Raw genomic sequence first — 18,832 nt, forward strand, 5'->3', positions numbered from 1 at the left:
CTCCCAGATTAAAAGCAGGCACGATGTGAAACTGAAGTCACAGAACATATATGGACATCCAGAAAGGCACAAACTCTGTGTAGAAACCTGTTCCAAATGAATCCCTTCCAATGAAGATTAAACAGTTCATGCTGATTTACTGCTTGTCTTTCAGCAACAGGTATAGTCTTGTTACTCGGTCACATTTAATTTGTGGAGTTATCAAGCCAGATTTCTACTGCAAAAGGTCAGGAAGGCAAGGCGAGACATGAGCCTTCAGCTTGTTTTGGAATCAAGACCCTAGAGGTTGATCAGTTTTCCACGCTAGTGTTTAGTCCTTCAGAAAAAAACCAAACTAAAGACTTTGATCTTAGCATTCACAGTATTTGTGGCTGAAAATCATATCTAAACTCTTACATCTCTCTGCTGGAAATTTTGTGTGACACTTGCACAAAACTGGGAGCATCACCAACTGAAATCAATCCTTATACAGAGCTTTTCAGAAACCTTCCAGCAAAGAAGTGTTATTTTTCTACCAGCTCTCAACCTATTGAAGAACCTACAGAGGGATGCAAAGATTGTCATTTTAAACATAACAAACTAAGTCCAAGAAACAGAGGGTAAATACTTTTATTAAGCATTTCACATCATTTATCTAGATTAGCGTTGTTACCTATTTGTACTTACACAAATTCAAGTTTTGGTTATTTTTCCTTTTAACTGCCAAAATCATTCACCACAACGAAGAAGCCTATGAAAACACTGCCAATACTGTAAAACAAAACACAGACTGAGTATCCAGGCACCTCTTTAAGATTCTGAATCTTAATGCATAAATTTGCTTGAAACACTGAAGAGAATTCAAAAACGTTCAGAGAAGAAATACATTTCACGTCAACGTTTCCAAATGTATACATCTGACTTGGCTAAAAGTTCCATGTACTAAAAAAGAAATTCATAATTTTCTATTCTTCTATATCAGACTAGAATTTCTTGTTGAATAGTTTTCGGCCTTTTTGCTTACATACCTGTGTCCACAGCCTCTAAACAGCTATATATTGTAATAATTTCTTTGATTGTTCCCATAACAATTCCATAGACCATGACAGCAAAGCCTGTCATTTATAATATCACCAAGTCTCCAAGAAATATCTCAACCTGCTCCTCTAGCCATCCAGTTTAAAAACCTGTGAAGACAAACCTCTTTTCTGAATTATATAAACAGTTGAACAACTTGTTAGTACAAAATCTATGACATCTCCAAAACACTGTCAAATTTCAGAAACGTTTAGGCATTAATCACCAAGGTGAAGTATTTCCACTGCTATCCCCAGGCTGAGGAGCAGCTCACAGTCTGCAAAAGGTCCTAACTCTATCAGCCTGAAATCAGGTGCTCCAGCTTCCAACATTTCTCAGCAAAAAACTTTGTGCTCCCCAGAGGTGTTGCATTAACCTTGATGGAAAATTGCTCAAAAGATTCATCAGAGCTCTGAAGTATGTTCCTGGATTTATGTCAGTGGAACATAAAAATATGCTTCCATGTTTGATTGAATCAAAACCTAAACCTTCTTTTTTTTTCCCCCAGAACTGGTTTGTTGCAGCTGGCTGAGGAACACTTTCATCTATATTGCTCTGTTGTTGTCATTTGGCCTGAACTTCAAGAGATCCCTTCTGGGAGAAATGGCATGTAATCTTTGGTGCTCCTCCCATTTCTTTTTTTATCTCATCTGAGAATACAAGGACAATGTTGTTATAGGTTGGTTTGGGGAATGACAGCTCCACCGGAAACTACATAAACACATTCAAATCACTTTTTATGTGATCTCCAAGAACACAAACAGTTGTAGATTTTGGTGCACTGTCTCCACGTTTGTTTTATTAAGTCAAATAAACACAGTCTCGTATATTGAGCAATCCAGAGCCCTAAAATTCTAGATCAAGGATGCTGACATCAGATGGAGCAGGCCTATTTTTGGTGGCCTGGTTTGGAATTGCTAAGAATTATCGTGACAGTTTTCCTACTAGTTTATAATAAAATAGTTATGTCAGTTTAATGAAACCAAAAGACTTCTTAACCCTGCTTTGAATGTTAGTCTATTTAACCGCTCAGCTGTTTTTCCGGGGGGCTATTTTTTCATTAATCCAGTTTACATAGTTTGTCACTCTTGTATATACTCCAGGTTTGTTGACTCTGCCACAGCCATCTCCCCAGCTGATAACTCCATAGAGGTAAGAGATTTCATTTTTCTCACAGGCCAGAGGTCCACCAGAATCTCCCTGTGTTAAAAGTAAGCAGAAATTATCTAATATGATAGAAAGAAGTCAGTCAAGTCCTAAATAAAGATTGTTTGCATGTGAGACTTAAAAAAAACCAATATAATATGGAAGCAACGATCTACTGAAGTTTCATTATACAGAAGTTTTTTTAGTTATACTGACTGCTAATATAATGGTGGGGGTTTTTTAATTCCACCTTGAACAGAAGTATAAGAATATCAGATTTTGTTTTAGAGAATTTCTCAATGCAGTTTATTGCAACTGTCAGAGATCACAAAAGTTTTCAAAGAAAGGTATATACACTTTTCCATGTAACTCTGGGATGCTATAATTTCATGTGGCATATGGGGGTTTGCATCTGCTGAATTTGATGCTACTGAGCATCTACCTTGTCATGAAAACCACAAACCAAAAATAAGACCAAACTAATGTTTGATGACATAGTACAGCAAGGATGAATTTGGAATACTTCTGCTTATTTAAAAGCTTGCAAGAATTCAGAAAAAGGTTTTTTTATTATTAATAGTCATAAAGTGACTTTCAACAGAAATGAAAATATTAGAAATTAAAAGAAAAATGTGACTTAGTACTGGTGAAAGGATCCACCACTCCAGTTATCTGAGACTAAGGAGAAATAAATTTTTTCCTATTTAAAAACAAAAATCCCTTGAGAGCAAAATAGGCAGGAAAATTTTATTGCCTCCATACTAGGAAATATCTGTGATAAATGAGGGACATTAAATGAAGTCTTTCATCTGAGATCGTTACCCCTGAGAACCTTCCTTATTTCTCCACAATTCATCTCATAGATTGCAATTTTAGTATTGGTGCATTGATTATAAACAAAACAAAACCAAACCAGAGTTTCCAAGAAAATCTTTAAAAAAAACTCAAGCAGAATGCATTATATGCTTGTTGTTTGCTGGTCTTGAAATGTTTGTATGCATAACAGATGGTTTATAGTTTGATTTCCTAAGCCTATGTTAAGAAAACTCAGAGGTCAGCTACGTTTATTGTGACATAAAGAGATCTACGCCATTTCTCCTTAGACCACACTACAAGTCTGCCAACAGGGGGAAAAATGAATTATTGATTCACTGATAATGATTTCGTGCCATGGGCACAGTTCTTCCGCAACATACGTGACTCTAAATCACTCTTTCTCAGACTCTGCAACTCTCTCCAGACCACTTGACTTTGTGCAGCTCCTCTCTCCTTCCTTCTGCTTTCTTCTTTCTCACTCTCAGTCCTGATCAACTCTGGCTGTCCAGGGCAGGGAGTAAGGAGCAGCTGTAATGCTGTATCTTATATTTATACTTCCTGGTTAAAGCAAGGAAAACTAAGCAAGCAAGCAAGGTAGTTTCCAGTTGTCTGGCTGGTACAAACACTTACAGCCAGTAACAACTGTCAGTTCTCAGCCTTGGCTTGGAAACCTTGAGCCACTGCTGGCTGCTGGTGTTTCACTCATGACACCTTTCTTTGGACGCTTTTATGATCTCTAGGAGCTCCAGCACACAGTAAACAAAGAATTCTTTGTTTTACTTATTTTTTTTGTCAATTGTTAGCTATGTGCTGCCCATTCTAAAATTTATGCTAATAGAGCATAACTCTCTTCCTTCAAAATGAACTGAAGGTAAAATCTGAAGGTTTATTTGAAGAATAATCTGATTCTTCATTTTTAAAATAGTCTCATCTGTCACCACAACAATTCTGCATCCTTATTCAGAACCGAGGTGTGACATAATTCAAAGAGATGCAAAGTAGTAAGAACATGAGGTCATTCCAAAGACAGAATTCATGAAACAGTTTTTACCATTCACTATTCTACACCATCGAATCCTATCCAATATAATAACCTCAGATCCTCCCTTCTCCCAACCTCACCACTGCTTCCTACCTCCTACCCAGGTATCCTTATTTACATTCAGGCAAGAGGCAGCAGCTCAGGGATTTGGCTCCACACAGGCATGTGCTGGTTGGGCTGCCAGCACATCCCTGCCAGCTGGCCAGCAAACTATTGCCACCACACTGCAATCTCAGCCAGAAGCTAAAGCAACTCACTCTGCAGTGCATAGCCACTGCTTTTTATGGGGGCAGGAGGAGTAAAACACTCCAGAGGGGTTTTGCCTGTCTGCAGGACTTAATTGACATTGGACAGGTTAAAAAATGAAGGTGGAAGCAAACAGTGCAGTCACATAAGTTTCTTTCCTTTAGGAAAGTTTCTTTTCTCTAGGAACACTATAATGTCAAAAGTAAGCTTTGTAACACTGCAACGTTTTTGGCAATAATATGCATTTATGTTCTCTGCCTAGAGATGACTCACAACATTACCTGACAAGCATCAGATTTGCTGTCGAAGTAGCCAGCACAGAACATATTTTCAGTGATTTCAGTTCCATAAATTTCAGGGCTTCTACACTTCTCCTCAGGAATAATTGGAATCAGTGTTTCTTGCAGGACATGTGAATAACCAGTTATATCTTAAAAAAATTCCCAGAGAAGAAAGGAAAGTCACTTCTATAGAATGTGAAGAGCATAAGATGGAAGCACAATGCACAATACAACATATGAACACGCTTAACATATCTCAGTCATATTCATGCTGTGGACCTCTTTAAAAGGTAATAATTTTCTAGTGATGAGTTCACTTTCTGCTTCTCCAGTCAGTCTCCATACCCTCTAAAATAACAGTGTGCCATGTTTAGATACCAAACTACTTTGAATTCTCTCATTTCCTAGAGGCTCAGGAGCACTCTCGAAGCACTCCTGTCCACTCCTCTTTCTAGATGGGATATTAAATCATCAGTCTATCCAAGACACCATTACCTCTTTTTGCCTTTAGACTACACAGTTAGTATTTTGCTTATACAAATTCTCTTACCAAAATAAGGCTGCCAGCTCCTCCATCCTTCTCATCAGAGACATAGGTCTGTGCTATCTCCACATCAAAGCAGCATGGCCAAGCCTCATAATCCTAAAATTCCTCATCTGAAAGGATGAGATTAATTTTTCCACCTTTTGCAAGCTGAATGTAAGCACTTTTTAGCTGAAAATCTATCTGGCCCTCGCCTATAGAAGTTTCCAAGTTTTCTTGGCCATGTAGGTAAAGATATCCTCCGTCACAGACTAGTAAATTGATGGTGTTTGGTTTGAAGTCTTTGACACGTAGCTTGAGAAACCAGGGATAAGATTCACCCAACTAACGCGTCAAGTTGTTGGCACCTACAACTAAGCTCCTTGCTCCCCTCCCAGTCCACATAGATCATCCTAAAGTAGCGCAAACATTTGATCAAGGGAAAGAGACTCTAAATTCCAAGTATTGTGCAGGAAGTCCAGCATGACTATTTCAGGAGCAAATGTTGTAAACATCTAAAAATAAGTAAAAAAAAAAAAAATCCTACCAGAAATCCATTGGAAAATATTTTACCAAACTATCTGTTGTATAACACATACTTAAGTGTTACATTTTAATTATCATTAGTTTTTTCTACAGACACCACCTCTCATTTTACTCACTCTCATGCCTGTGTCCCCATCCAGAAATCTGACATTTGAACTCATCAGGGAAAACAGTGTCACTTTCAGGCAAGCAGATGGGCTGAACGAACTGGGACTTGATGGCACAACGCTGGCCATTCTTCTTCAATTTAACCAAAGCTGCAGAACAGAAAATACAGGAAGAATAAAGTGACAGTTCCCTTTCTTTAATGGGATTGGCAGCAATGGGTCTCAGATATAACTTTAATTATCCCCTAAGCCTCTCTTAATTAAGATATTTCAATCAAAGACAGACAGACTCATCTCAACAGCCCCAGATTTCACAGCAAATTGAAGGCTGAAACATTCAGCTACTCCCCTTGTGGGAATATTTATTTTATGCTGCACTCACTAAGCAGATTTTACTTCACTGTCTTTGAAGAGAAGGGGGAAGATAAAAAATACATATGTCTCCTCCCACCTTAAAGTTAAATAACAGTGACATATCCACAACTTTCAGCTGAAATAAGTAGGATGTGCAAGTGCTCACTGCCTCTGAAAGTCTGGTCACCTTCATAATTCCAATTTGATTTTAAAAAAGTACTGCAAGAGCCAGTGCATTTTGTGCTCTGTTATCACTAAGTTCTGCAAAAATCAAGATCTTGAAAATTAAGGAATAAAAACATCAGAATATCTCAAGACCAAGTTTCTGAAAGCTACAAAGAATTACAGAACCTCTACTATCCCTTTATGGAGCCTAAAAAAAGTATAAATACATAGCTTTACAGCATCATGAGCTCGATACTCAAAGAAAATGTCAAAAGTAGCAGGAACATTCATTCCTCTGTATCAAACTGTGTCTGGCTGTAGAACGACAGAGGGGTCTTTGTACTTGGTGTAAAAAGGGTAGTATGTTGGGTTTGGGCACACTACCCAAAGAGGACAGAGCTGAGGTAATGCAGACACCTATTAGAATCATAGAATCATAGAATAACCAGGTTGGAAGAGACCCACCGGATCATCGAGTCCAACCATTCCTATCAAACACTAAACCATGCCCCTTAGCACCTCGTCCACCCGTCCCTTAAACACCTCCAGGGAAGGTGAATCAACCAACTCCCTGGGCAGCCTTAGTTCACATCATGCCTTTCGGAAGATCCAGATTTTCTGAAGACAGCTGTGGAAAGCAAGATATCCCACTGGAGAGTCTTATTTTAATACTGACCACATTCTTTTGGCCTTTTTGGAACACGTAAAGAGTATCTCACTGGCTGAGAAGCCCACACAAACTGCATGCCAGCATTCAGCAGTTTGCTCTTCCTCACCATCCTCCTCTTCCCCACCAACTCTGCCTGTTTCTGAATCCCCCAAACTTCCCAGCGAACACTCATGTGGTGGTTTGTTTCCTTTTAGAAAAGCATTTTCAACAGGAAATAACTTTGACTCCACCAGTAAAAATCACTGACAGGGCAGAACGTGCCCCTACATTTTTAACCCCCAGCTTCTCTCTGCATGTTTGTTTGCAGTGGGACATGCCTTAGGAACTCCATGTTCAGCAGACCCTAGATTTGGACACTGCACATCAGTGAGGTATGCTGAATTTCAGAGTGATTAAAAAAGTTAGATCTGAAAGTCCCAATAGTGGGAGAAGATAAATACCCCAAATACATTTTTTCTCTTGGTGCACTGTCACAGATCTCCCAGCAACAGAGAATCTGCATGATTTTTTTTGCTACGTGGTGGAAAACATTCCCCATCTGGGAGCAAAAAGCTAGTATATGCCTGACCTACAATAGCTCTCATGCCAGGCTATTAAATAGTCTCATAGACAAAGTGCTCACACAGCTTGATAACCTGGGGTGACATGCCATCTTCCACAAGAATAGATCAGAAAATAAGCAGTGAGTTGCTGTTCCTTTGTCATTCTGACTCATATTATAAGGTCAATCAGAAGGGCATTTAACTTTTGACTGATAAGACAGCTGATTTTTAAACCTATCTCAGTGTAAAAAATGATTCTTAGTAACGTAGATTTTCAGGGCAGATGGAGCTATTATATTCATCTAGTCAGATCCTCTGTACAATGTAGACAATAGAATTTTACCAAGTAATTCCTGCATCAAACCTGCAGTTTCTGGTTCATTTGAAAAAAATGCCTGATTTTACAAAGAATCAAAGTGATGATGAATCTGCCATACATTTATGTAAATTGTTCCAAAGGCTAATTATCATAATTATTTAAAATTTGCAATTTATTTCTCATCTGAATTTGTCTAGCTTTCACATGCTGTTATAACTCTGGCAGAACTATGAACTGTCTCCGCTCGAAAGCTTCTCCTAATGCCTGTGATCTTTCCATTACGAATGCATTTTTTGATAGATAACTTAATTTCAGACAAACTTTGACACGTACAGAAAATAAAACTGTAAGAACAAAAACACTCACCAATATCATGTTCAGTAGGGTTGAACACAGAATACTGAGGATGCAAGATGTATTTCTCTATTTCAAATGTTTGTGTTACTTCAGTTGTTTTATTAAATATATGCTGACCCAGAACTACCTTAATAGTTGATTTTAGTGGACTGTAATACAAAAGAGAGAACAAGCAATTCTGTGATTAGCAGGTCAAACAAAATCTAATTTCCAGTAGCTGTGTGTCCCATGAACTGTAATAACCTCAGCTACCCATTTTATTCATTATTTACCTTCTCATAATGCCTTGACCTGTTCTCCAGGCTTCCTACCTATTGTCAGCCAGGAAAAAGATGACTAATGTTACAACGAGTACCAGGCTCTGTGGGTCCTGGTTAGCCTAATTAATGGATGCTGCTCCTCAACAGAAGTAAAACGCAAACACATGCACTGCCATCCAGCTGCTGTCTGGCTAACGAGCATCTTCAAGGGCTGCAAACACTCCTTGTTCTAAAAACTTAACTTAGTCAATTTTGACCAGACTTTGCCAAAGAGTACAAAAATTACTAAAGAAAAAATGAGGCACCACAAGATGAGGCAGTGGTGGAAATACCACTTCTCTGGGAAACCAGGCACTTGGAAGTATTAGAAACGTGAGTCAAGATTTTAAAGATGCTGGCAAACTGACAACTTAGTAACATCTGGGCAGCTTCCACCTAAGAGCTATCACCACTTCTGCTCTGAGATTAGGTTGATCTATGCTAAATCTGTTGTCTAGAATCGAAAGCAACTTGATGGAGGAAGGTCTTAACAGCACGCAGATCTAACGTGAAAATCCAAACTCAGAAGAGAACACATTTTTTGTAATTCACACCATCTTTTACAGTCAGGGATTTTTTGCTTAAAAAAGACCAAAATCCTTTCATATCCAGTGTCCTTAGACAGACAACTGACAAGGACCAGTACAGTAGCTGGGAAGAAAGGAACATTTAGGGATGTTTGGGATAATCAGGAAGTTTTTGGAAAAACAGTGAATTCTTTAGCTTTGAAAACAATGGAATCCAAATTTCACTCTTGTTTTAAAACCAATTTGATCTACAGATGTGTAAGCATACAGTGAACTTAGTTAGCAAGTGTCTTCAACATTGGAACACTCATATGTGTTGCTATCTAGTGCAGGAGCAGAAAATATCTGCTGTCACATATCACCACATATCAGCTCCAGAGTGGTCAACATCACTGCAGCTTCCCTAGTTGTATTTCTGTGCATCGGTGGTGTCTGTGAAATATAAAAGCACTATAGAGACTCCTCCAATACGGAGCATAAGGCAACAATCAGAAGTAATATGCTTAGAGGTAAAAGATTGTGGCTGTTAGCAGTGCAAAGAGCTAGCAGTTACCCTGCAATAACTAACTATGCTTATAATTAACGAAGGAAAATACAAAGTGGGGGGTTTTGTGACTGGAATATAAAAAAATAAAATATTTGATCAATATATAAGGCCAGGATTTTCTCAGTATTCTTGCAGTGGTAAACCAAGCTCCTTGAAAATCAGAATTTGGGACTTGTAAACAGAGTGAAAGTTCATTTCCCAGAACATCATTTAGAATAAGTTTTAAAGATACTGCGTGGTTCTGCTGTAACTTACAGGTGGTTCATCCAGGCAAAGAAATGAGACAAGAGGGGTTACAGAAAAAGAAAAAAAGAAAAAACAAACAAACAAAAAATAATATATCTGCATAGGTATCTATTGTCGCCTAGTGGAAAACAGTTGAAATTGTGGCTAACGGTGGTACTAAACACACAGAAGAGTGCAAATTACAATGCAGCAATTATAGAAAATCTGTATGTACCAAACCACCAGCTGGAAGTGGGTGGAAATGTCCTGAATAGCTGCCAAAGTTAGTAGCTATTTCACAACATTTGAAAAACAAATGCGTTGTGGCTCAAGCTCCAAATGCTTCAGCACAGCATTCACAATGGTATTATTAGCTCTACAAGCTATCAGTGTATATATTCTGGCACGAGGTTTTCCGTTTCTCTTGGCTTCTTTACTATGCAAAGGCACAATGTGTATGAAATGATGTAATATTTTTCCCATCAATGTGATCAAACTGAAATCAGGGGAAGTGTTCAGTATTTGTGGAAAATGAATTATTTAGAATAAAGTAAACGCACCTTAGAGTCAATATTTTCTCCAGTGTCCTACAGATGGAGGACAAAAAAATACCAAAAAAACCCAAATAAAACCCTAAAAACCTCTCAAGCAAATCAGCCTCAAAAATTTAACAGCAGTTCAGTTCTTCCCGTTGGCTTCTTGTAAAGCTCAGCCCACTCTCTTTGTATCAACCAACAGTGATTTATTAGCTCTAATCAATCCTTGCTTGGCTTTCTCAGCCTTTTTGAACAAAATATAGCAATGAGCATAGTCATCTGTGTTATACTCCAAAGCAGGCATAAATATTCAAAAAGGTAACTGAGAAGAAGATAAGTACTTGCACCCCCACTGCAGATCCCTGCACATGCAAGCTCCCATTCAATGTCCTACTTAACACTATGTTACTCCTTCAGTTGGATCATTTAGACCAATAACATCCTGGCTTGTACCATAAATCGTGTGCCCAGCAGGAGCAAGGAAGTGATTGTTCCCCTGTACTCAGTGCTGGTGAGGCTGCACCTCAAATACTGTGTTCAGTTTTGGACCTCTCACTAGAAGAAAGACATTGAATTGCTAGACCATGTCCAGAGAAAGGCAACAACAGCTGGTGAAGGGTCTGGAGAACAAGTCTTACAAGTGACAGGACAGGAGGAAATGGCATCAAGTTGCACCAGGGGAGGTTTAGGCTTGATATTAGGAAAAATTTCTTCACCCAGAGGCCTGTCAAACATTGGAACAGGCTGCCCGGGGACATGATTGAGTTGCCATCCCTTGACGTATTCTGAAGGCATATAGATGTGCTGCCTAGGGACGTGATTTAGTGGTGAACTTGGTGCAGGTAGGTTGGACTTGATGATATTAAAGGTCTTTTCCAACCTAAACAATTTTGTGGTTTACCTTCTTTGAGACTCCTTAATCAACCAGATTAGGGTTTGTGAGATAATAGACTCTGAGCTATTTATTTAGCTCACAAACTGTGCTCAGATTGCTGGAAAATCTTTCTAATACATTAGCCTTTTATAATCTCATCTTCTTTCCCATTTATTTCAGTTCAGGTTTTTGTGAGTCATGGGCAGAAGGTGAATAAGAAGCGGAGAGGACCTAATGTCAAACTAACGAGTGAGTTTACCTGTTAGCAAAGCAGTGTGCTGCTGACACAACCCAGCAAGTCTGAATGAGGCTTCCACCGCAGAAACTCTCTCCAATATAGATAGCTACTGTCCAGGGATGGGATCCAGGCAGAGATGAAGATCCCCCAACAATCCTAGGTCTCACAAAACTTCTTTTTTTGTGTCTTCTCCCACATGGTCTTCTGATAACTGCAAAATTATCTTCAGTGTCTGGAACTGGTGGCCTCCTTTCCCTGCTTGCTGAGATATAAAGAGGCATGGCATGAGACTACAAATACTTGTGATTTCTAAGGACTGGAACTTATCTAGGAGTCTTTAAAAGAAAGGTTCATTAAACTATCATTAAAGATTCACATATAACTGAATCTCATTCAGTTTCTCAGGAGACTTGCAAGACTGAATGGTATGTGTATTCCCAGCACTCTGGCTAAACATGTACTAGTGTAAATTGGAAGCACCTGTGAACAGACCCAGACATTATTTCGTTTACCAGCACAAATATAACCTTTACCAACAAAGGAAGCTGAACAGAATGCGTGATACATCTCATGATACATCTTTATTTTTGGATTCTTGGATTAAGCTTTGCCATTGTAATAGAAAGAACTAGGACATTTATGTTAATATTGTCTATCTAATGTGTTTGAACCATAAAAGGGAAATAAAGGACCACTTTATAAACTGACTTTTCAGATTACGCTCCATCCTAACGGTCACCTTCAACATTAACAACAGTTAAACATTAATTTACGGGATGAGCAGAATCTCTAGGTTTTTTAATTGAATACTGTGTCTCACACATGTCCAGCATCCAATCCTTTGTTTGCTTAGAGACTCATCAGTTTCTCTGGGTCCATAATTCTCTGAGTGATGACAATTTGTACCAAACCATCAATCACTTCTGACATCTTGCATGTTCTAGCAGAAAATTTGGTGATATCAGGATGATTTTGACTGAAAGCACTAGTGTGACACTGCTGTTATATGGTATTTCAGGAGAAAAATCGCAGATTGTATAGGAAACTCCAAAAAAATGCAAAAGCAGTTTGTTGTTGTCATTTGATTTCTACTGAAATTGGATGTCATTTGATTTTTTCTACTGAAAACAGTGAATATTCAATTCAACACTCCTGGGAACAGTAGATATTCAAAATTATATAAGGAAAGCTTGTTCTAGTATCAATAAAACTTTCTGCATTCATTCATAACAGATTTTAAGAGAGCCTTTACGTACCACAAGATGGAAGATCACAGTACTCCCAAGACAAACTGTTGTCCTTCATGATGTAACACCATGGCTTATCATCATCATCTGGATTTCTGATTAATTCAGAGGGAGAGTGAATTACAAGCATTAACCACATAGTTAATAGTTCCAGAGGTTTCCTGCTTTTTTCTCTGCACCATGCATAGGACTGACAGGACTCACAGATTTTGAGACAACTGACAAAGCGACAAAGCACCGGCTTATCCCTAAACCAGTGAGCAGCCTTTCAGTAGCATTCTTCAGGCTTAAAACTAACAAAGTCTAAGGTTCTCTAGGACCTGAAATACAGACACATGACTAAACACCTGTTAAATTTGCCTACAAGTATTTGGATGCATGAGCATGTTCAAATGGTTTAAATACAGCCCACACTGAAGTGCTTTAACAGATATCAGCTTAGCTATTTTCAGGACTAAATCCCATGGGAGAGGTTCCTGTTTTAGATTATTTTTTAAGGAAGGAAATTCCCGCACGGCTAGATTCATAGAAAATCCATAACAAAAATAGCTAGCAAAAATAAATTTGAGAAGCTCAGGTTCATGTTCCCTGGAGATTCTGAAGAAATTGAAGACTATTTCAAGAAAATGTATTCCTCAAAAAGGGGGAGGGGGGAGGAATGTCAGAAGCAATTTAGCCCTTTTTTACCTTGGTGTTAAACAAGTTTTGGGTCTTTTCCATGAGATTTTCTCCACAGTACAGCCTAATTATCTTTATCAATGCCATATAAGTAACCAGAAATTTGCCCAGTTTACTCCTCCTAGAATAAAGGGAAACTTTGAAGACCCAGAAAGAACTTCAGTATTCCAAGAAAAGGTAATTCAGGGCTCCAGATAAACAGTAATTCTAATTTCAGTTGGATTTATCAGAAGCACTGTCTATTATTGTAAGGTTCTTTGATATTTTTTCTTTTTGATCTGACTGTTCAGAAAAAGATTAAAGCACTTTCAAATTCTCAGAACCAAAGAAGCAGCACAGGTTGAGTCATCTTTCACTAACAATGTTTCTAAATTAGACTAGCTAAAGAAGAAGGTATCTACAGGATTATATAGTGCAGCAGAGATATCCCCAGAAGTTATAACAAGCTGACAAAAAAAATGAAATGCCTTTTTCTCAGCTCTGCAGCACATGAACAGGTCTGCTCCTACACCATTTTGTGCTTTATATATATGATATGCAAGTGGATATTGTGCTTTGAAGGGATCAATTTTTATCAAAGTACAAAATACATTAAATACGTTTGATAGGAATGGTTGGACTCGATGATCCGGTGGGTCTCTTCCAACCTGGTTATTCTATGATTCTATGATTCTATGATAAATTAAATCGCCATGCCGGAACACCATAAATCTCATACTTAAGTGCCTTGGTCAGGACCAAGCCTTGGAAAGCATGCTGACCTGGATTAAGTGAGGGTGTAGGAACTGTTTATTAATTTGGGTTAGGTGGCGAAGAGGAGCTACTTAGAGCATGCATGCATGCTTTTTTATCATCAAACAAATTAGGAAGTGTAGTATATTCTGATCTTCCTGAAATACTGGTCTCACTTCCATAAAAAAAAAAAAAAACAAAAAAAAACAAAATATAAAACCTAGACTGAAACAAGTAATTTATGGAGAAGCTTCTGAAGTTTGCCATTTCTAAAATTTTTTCATCTCCAGTATTCTCTCCAAATAGAAAGATTTCCACTCTTTGTGGATATCTTTTGATCTCATGAACACCTGAGAGACAGGGGGAACAGAAAGTGACTGAGGAGAAAGTACAAACTTATATACCACCAGGTATTTTCACTATAGCTGAACAGAAAACTTTAGCAGAAATGTAGTTTATTGTATGTATGGTTCAATCAAAATTGAAACACCATGAAATCTTATTTTGCAATAGTTCTGCCTTAGAAGAAATCCAGGAAAGTAATTTGACATTCTATGTCAACATCATTGAAATATATTGTTTTGGTTTTTTCATTTTCAAATTACTTTCAGTTCTGAAAATATTTTCATTTATGTTACAAGCTTCAAAATTTAAAAGTTAGAAATTAAAAGTTAATGATTTCAGCTTGGCTATTGCATTTCTTTCTTCTTTTGGATAGTTATTTATGGATTCACTATGTTCTCATTTGACAAAAAATAATCCCAGAAAAAAAAAATGACCTGGTATTTCCCACAACATTTTGTGTCTAAGCTTCAACTGGCAGACCAAGCTATTGATCTAGCCTGCCTGCCAGATTTTGTCTTCTATACACTTATATCCCTCATGTTAGGCTGCTAAAGTCAGTCGAGCTTTTCCAAGACAGGGAGAACAACTACTTTGAAATTCCTGGCTGTTCTCCATTCCACAATACATCACAAATACAGGGCAAATGAGACTTTTTCTCACCTGCAGTAAGAGAATGGCCCCAAGCCAAGCTGTATTGCTTTCTCCACACTGTCAACATGCAGTTCTTGGTAAAGCAAGTCTGAATTCCAAGGCAAGCAGCTGTGTCCAGAAATGGTTGTCTTTGCCGTACCTCTGTACTCTGTGCCATTGCCAACATAACACCGATGGCTAGGAACTGCCAAAGAACAAGACACTGGTCAGAAATCAATGCCAATTACATATTAATTACTTACTTCACAGGTGAGGTCCCAAATGAGAGCCAGTGGGCCGAATTCTGTATCCTACCTTTCACCTTTCTCATGAATGTCAAAGATGAATGAGACGCAATTCATTAATTAATTAATAGGAATTGAATAGATCAAAGGAGGACTTTTTTAATAAAAAAAAGAACACAAACAGATAAAACTTCTGTTTTAAATTAGTAATGAGTTAGCCTCACTTCACACATGCACAAATAACTGCTCAACAGGCAGTATGTCAGAAAATTAGATCTAACATTTGTATTGTGTATGGAAGATTCTAGTCAACAATCTGCAGCGAAGTCAGCAATATGGCTGGGATTCCTTCTGTCTAATTTTAGACACAACTGAACTCGTTGCTGGAGATTCCTTTTTCAGTCAATTAAGAGAAAGAGGCATTTCTAGCTCTAAACTGATCCATCCTGTTTGAGGTGGCTTTTGAAAGACGAGATGAATACATTCTTCTGTACATTGACAGTAAAGGGAGCTTAAGTCAACCAGCTCCAACAGAGAAACCTGTATTGTAAAGCAGTGAAAACAATCCTGCCCTGCAAGCAAGTGCTTAAAGGCCAGATTTTGAAAAATACTTCTTTTTATGACCTCATACATAACTATACATGGAGAGAGAGAGAGAGAGAGATACACACACTATACTCATGGATAATATATATATGTAGTGACATATTGCAAAAATGTCAGTTTTACAAAAAATAACTAGTAGGTTGAATTTTATAGATCTGACACATAAATATTCTGTGACCTGTATACACGGCTGCTAAGTTCTGCCAACAGCGCATGCCAGCATTATGGCTGGAAAACATATGGGGATGCATTTGTATACAAATAGCTACACTGAGCAGAAAATCTACACCTCAAAACACAGCTCAGAGTATCCCAAAGGAAACACAAAACCATCTAATGTACAAAGAGGATTAATTGTGACCAACCCTCGGAGAGTTTTGTACACCAGCCATGTAAGTATGACTTATCCTTAACATCTGCAAGATTGGTGGAGTCTTCTTCTAAACTTATAAACATACTTATAAATATATAACATCATGGTATTGCCTGGCTGTTGAAAAACACACTGTGAGGAAGATGTATCACACCATACAGTATGGACAGCTACTGCCAAAGATCTGTTTATTTTGACAGAATAAGGTGACATATGAACCGGGGCATATTACCAGCCCTGAAAGAGTGAATCACAGCACTGAATTACTGCTGTCAATTATCCTTCCAAGTCATCAGTGTAGCAGCAGACCACAAAACCACAAGCAAGCATATGGCATAAATTTGGGAGCTGGAGATCAAGAAGTTTGGTGCAAGAACTTCAGTGTGAGTTAGCATACAAATATTTAGCAAAATTTGCTTCCTAGATTGGCCTGCCAAACACTTCTGAGACGATGAGACAACATTTTCTCCCACCCGCCCCCGAATCAAATTCCCTTTATTTCAAGAACTATGAATATAACATTAAATCAAACTCATATTGTAACAACCATAATCTAGGAGCTCACAGAAACTAATTGGTCTATTATTTGTGTTCTAGCAATAGTAACCAGTTCTTGGCAGCCCTGGCATTATTTTCTGGGCAAGTTGCAAGTTACACTGGTTTGTTTGCCTGAAACGGTGTCATGAAAATACCACCATCACGCTGCATGCTGAAGTCTTCAATTTATCCAGGAAAGTACCAGGTGCTGGTTTTATTTGTTCTGTATGTATTATATTCAGGAATTATTTAGACTACTTTTATGAAGATGAAACAAGAGATTCTGTTTCAGCGCAAAACCAGGGACATATTCTGCAACACCAATCATTTGGACGTCTTGCACGTGGTGTTTACAAGTTATGCTCACCATTGTCAGGTTTAAAGTCCAATGCATCTCTGTTTCATCAGGTCTGTTATTTGTTGCTAAAGCTGCCAGAAGATTATAACTGGAAAAAATTCACCCCTTCCTAAATCATTCCTCATGATTTGTGTAGCTAAGAAGTCTGGATTGCACACACAGTTGTTTCACTTTCCATCAGACTGTTCTCCACTCCAGCAAGCTTTATTTGGCTGACTTAGAGTAGCACCACGGTACCCGCACCACAGCTCATTAAAGGGCACTTCATTAGCACTTAAGACTATTAAGAAGTATATGCAAAATATAGTACATTTTATCACTTATTTTCAAAAAGATCTCTGGAACTATTGCTATCATACAGATCTTTTGCTTCTAGTACTCTTTTTTTGAACTGTTGCAGCACAGAAAATCCTCTTTTTCTGTCTGTGTCAGAAACTGTGTAGGTGACCTGCTTTCAGCAGTTCTTAATGGATAGCTCTGACTAGGAATTGTTAGTTCTCAAGTCTTTATAGCTTCTGCAACTTCTCACAACTCTGAAACACATTTATTTTCTTATGTGGAAGAAAGTAATAGAGGACATAATATACATATTTCTTGTTCATTCATTTCTCTGCTGTACTGCCAATCACCACTTTAAGAGTAGAAATGGCCTAAACTTTCAGATGATGAATATTTTGATGCAAATGCAGATTGAAGTTACTCTGCAGACCAATGCTACTATTCGCACTGTTCATTTCTTTTCAGGAACAAAAAAAAAAAAAAAATTAAAACAAGGAATAATTTCCCAATATTTTCATTTATAAAATCCAAGAGGTTTAAATAGCTGACATAAAACATCCTAGTTTTGTTAGGATGTCATACTTTACCAGCATATCACACCAATTCTTTGCCTTTTAATTTTTCAATAAAAAGCAACCTGAAATGGGTCTTAAAATTAAAAGCAACCTGAAACAGCAGTTATCCAAGCAGTTCTAATTGTTAATATCTTGAAAACATTTCACAAGGCTTTTTGTCACCAGATCTTATTTCGGGTTCTGTAGTAACATACCTGAACAATTTCGTGAGTTTCTTTTGGAAGTCTTTCTGTAGAAAATAATGTATGTTTTAGATTTTCTTTTCCTCAAAACATCTCATGAGCAATTTTCCTAATGTTTTTGAGCTTTGACTGTATTTTCCCTCCAGATATGCATAATCTGTTTAATTCTGATAATAAAAATGCATTTTTCCCCTGATGGTCCTAATCCTGGGATTGCATAACCCTTTCATTTAGTAATGTTTTGTTTTATCACTGGTCAACCTGCAATGCTTTTATTAAAAACGAATTTTAGACGAATTTCTGTATCAGCTGCTGGCAGATAGGGAGAGCAGGAAGAGGAGAGGAACAAAAGTCCCGTCTCTGCTTCCAACTGCCTTTACAAGCAATCTTCTCCAGTGTCTTAATTATCAGTTATCCAGAGTTCTTTAGAAAATCATGAACTAAAGCAAAACCTTGGTGGAAGCAGGTATACATTCTTTGTCCAAGAGCTTCCCTGGAGCACCTGTCCACTCTTGTTGCAGTGTCTCAGAAATCTCCAGAGCCAACGGCTTGAGTGCCTGCCCTACGTCACCCACTCTAATCAGAGAGAATACTTCAGCATTCAGCTGCTCGTTTGCAAGACAGGGCAT

At 38.0% G+C, this 18,832-nt stretch overlaps 1 protein-coding gene across 1 annotated transcript in view; it reads right to left on the reverse strand.

Annotated features, from left to right (window-relative positions):
- Positions 1-695: 695 nt before the first annotated feature.
- The window catches only part of HGFAC (HGF activator), a 41,727-nt gene continuing 23,590 nt past the window's right edge, over positions 696-18,832 (reverse strand). The window contains exons 8-14 of the mRNA XM_069856417.1: positions 15,079-15,253; positions 12,673-12,758; positions 11,438-11,678; positions 8,180-8,319; positions 5,773-5,913; positions 4,588-4,736; positions 696-2,256 (exon numbers count right to left, since the gene is read on the reverse strand). Coding sequence (XP_069712518.1) covers positions 2,086-2,256; positions 4,588-4,736; positions 5,773-5,913; positions 8,180-8,319; positions 11,438-11,678; positions 12,673-12,758; positions 15,079-15,253 — 1,103 coding nt within the window. The 3' untranslated portion in view covers positions 696-2,085. The remainder of the gene's footprint in view (positions 2,257-4,587; positions 4,737-5,772; positions 5,914-8,179; positions 8,320-11,437; positions 11,679-12,672; positions 12,759-15,078; positions 15,254-18,832) is intronic.

The sequence above is a fragment of the Phaenicophaeus curvirostris genome, chromosome 4 (genome assembly GCF_032191515.1).
Source record: "Phaenicophaeus curvirostris isolate KB17595 chromosome 4, BPBGC_Pcur_1.0, whole genome shotgun sequence".
Classification (NCBI taxonomy): Eukaryota; Metazoa; Chordata; class Aves; order Cuculiformes; family Cuculidae; genus Phaenicophaeus; species Phaenicophaeus curvirostris.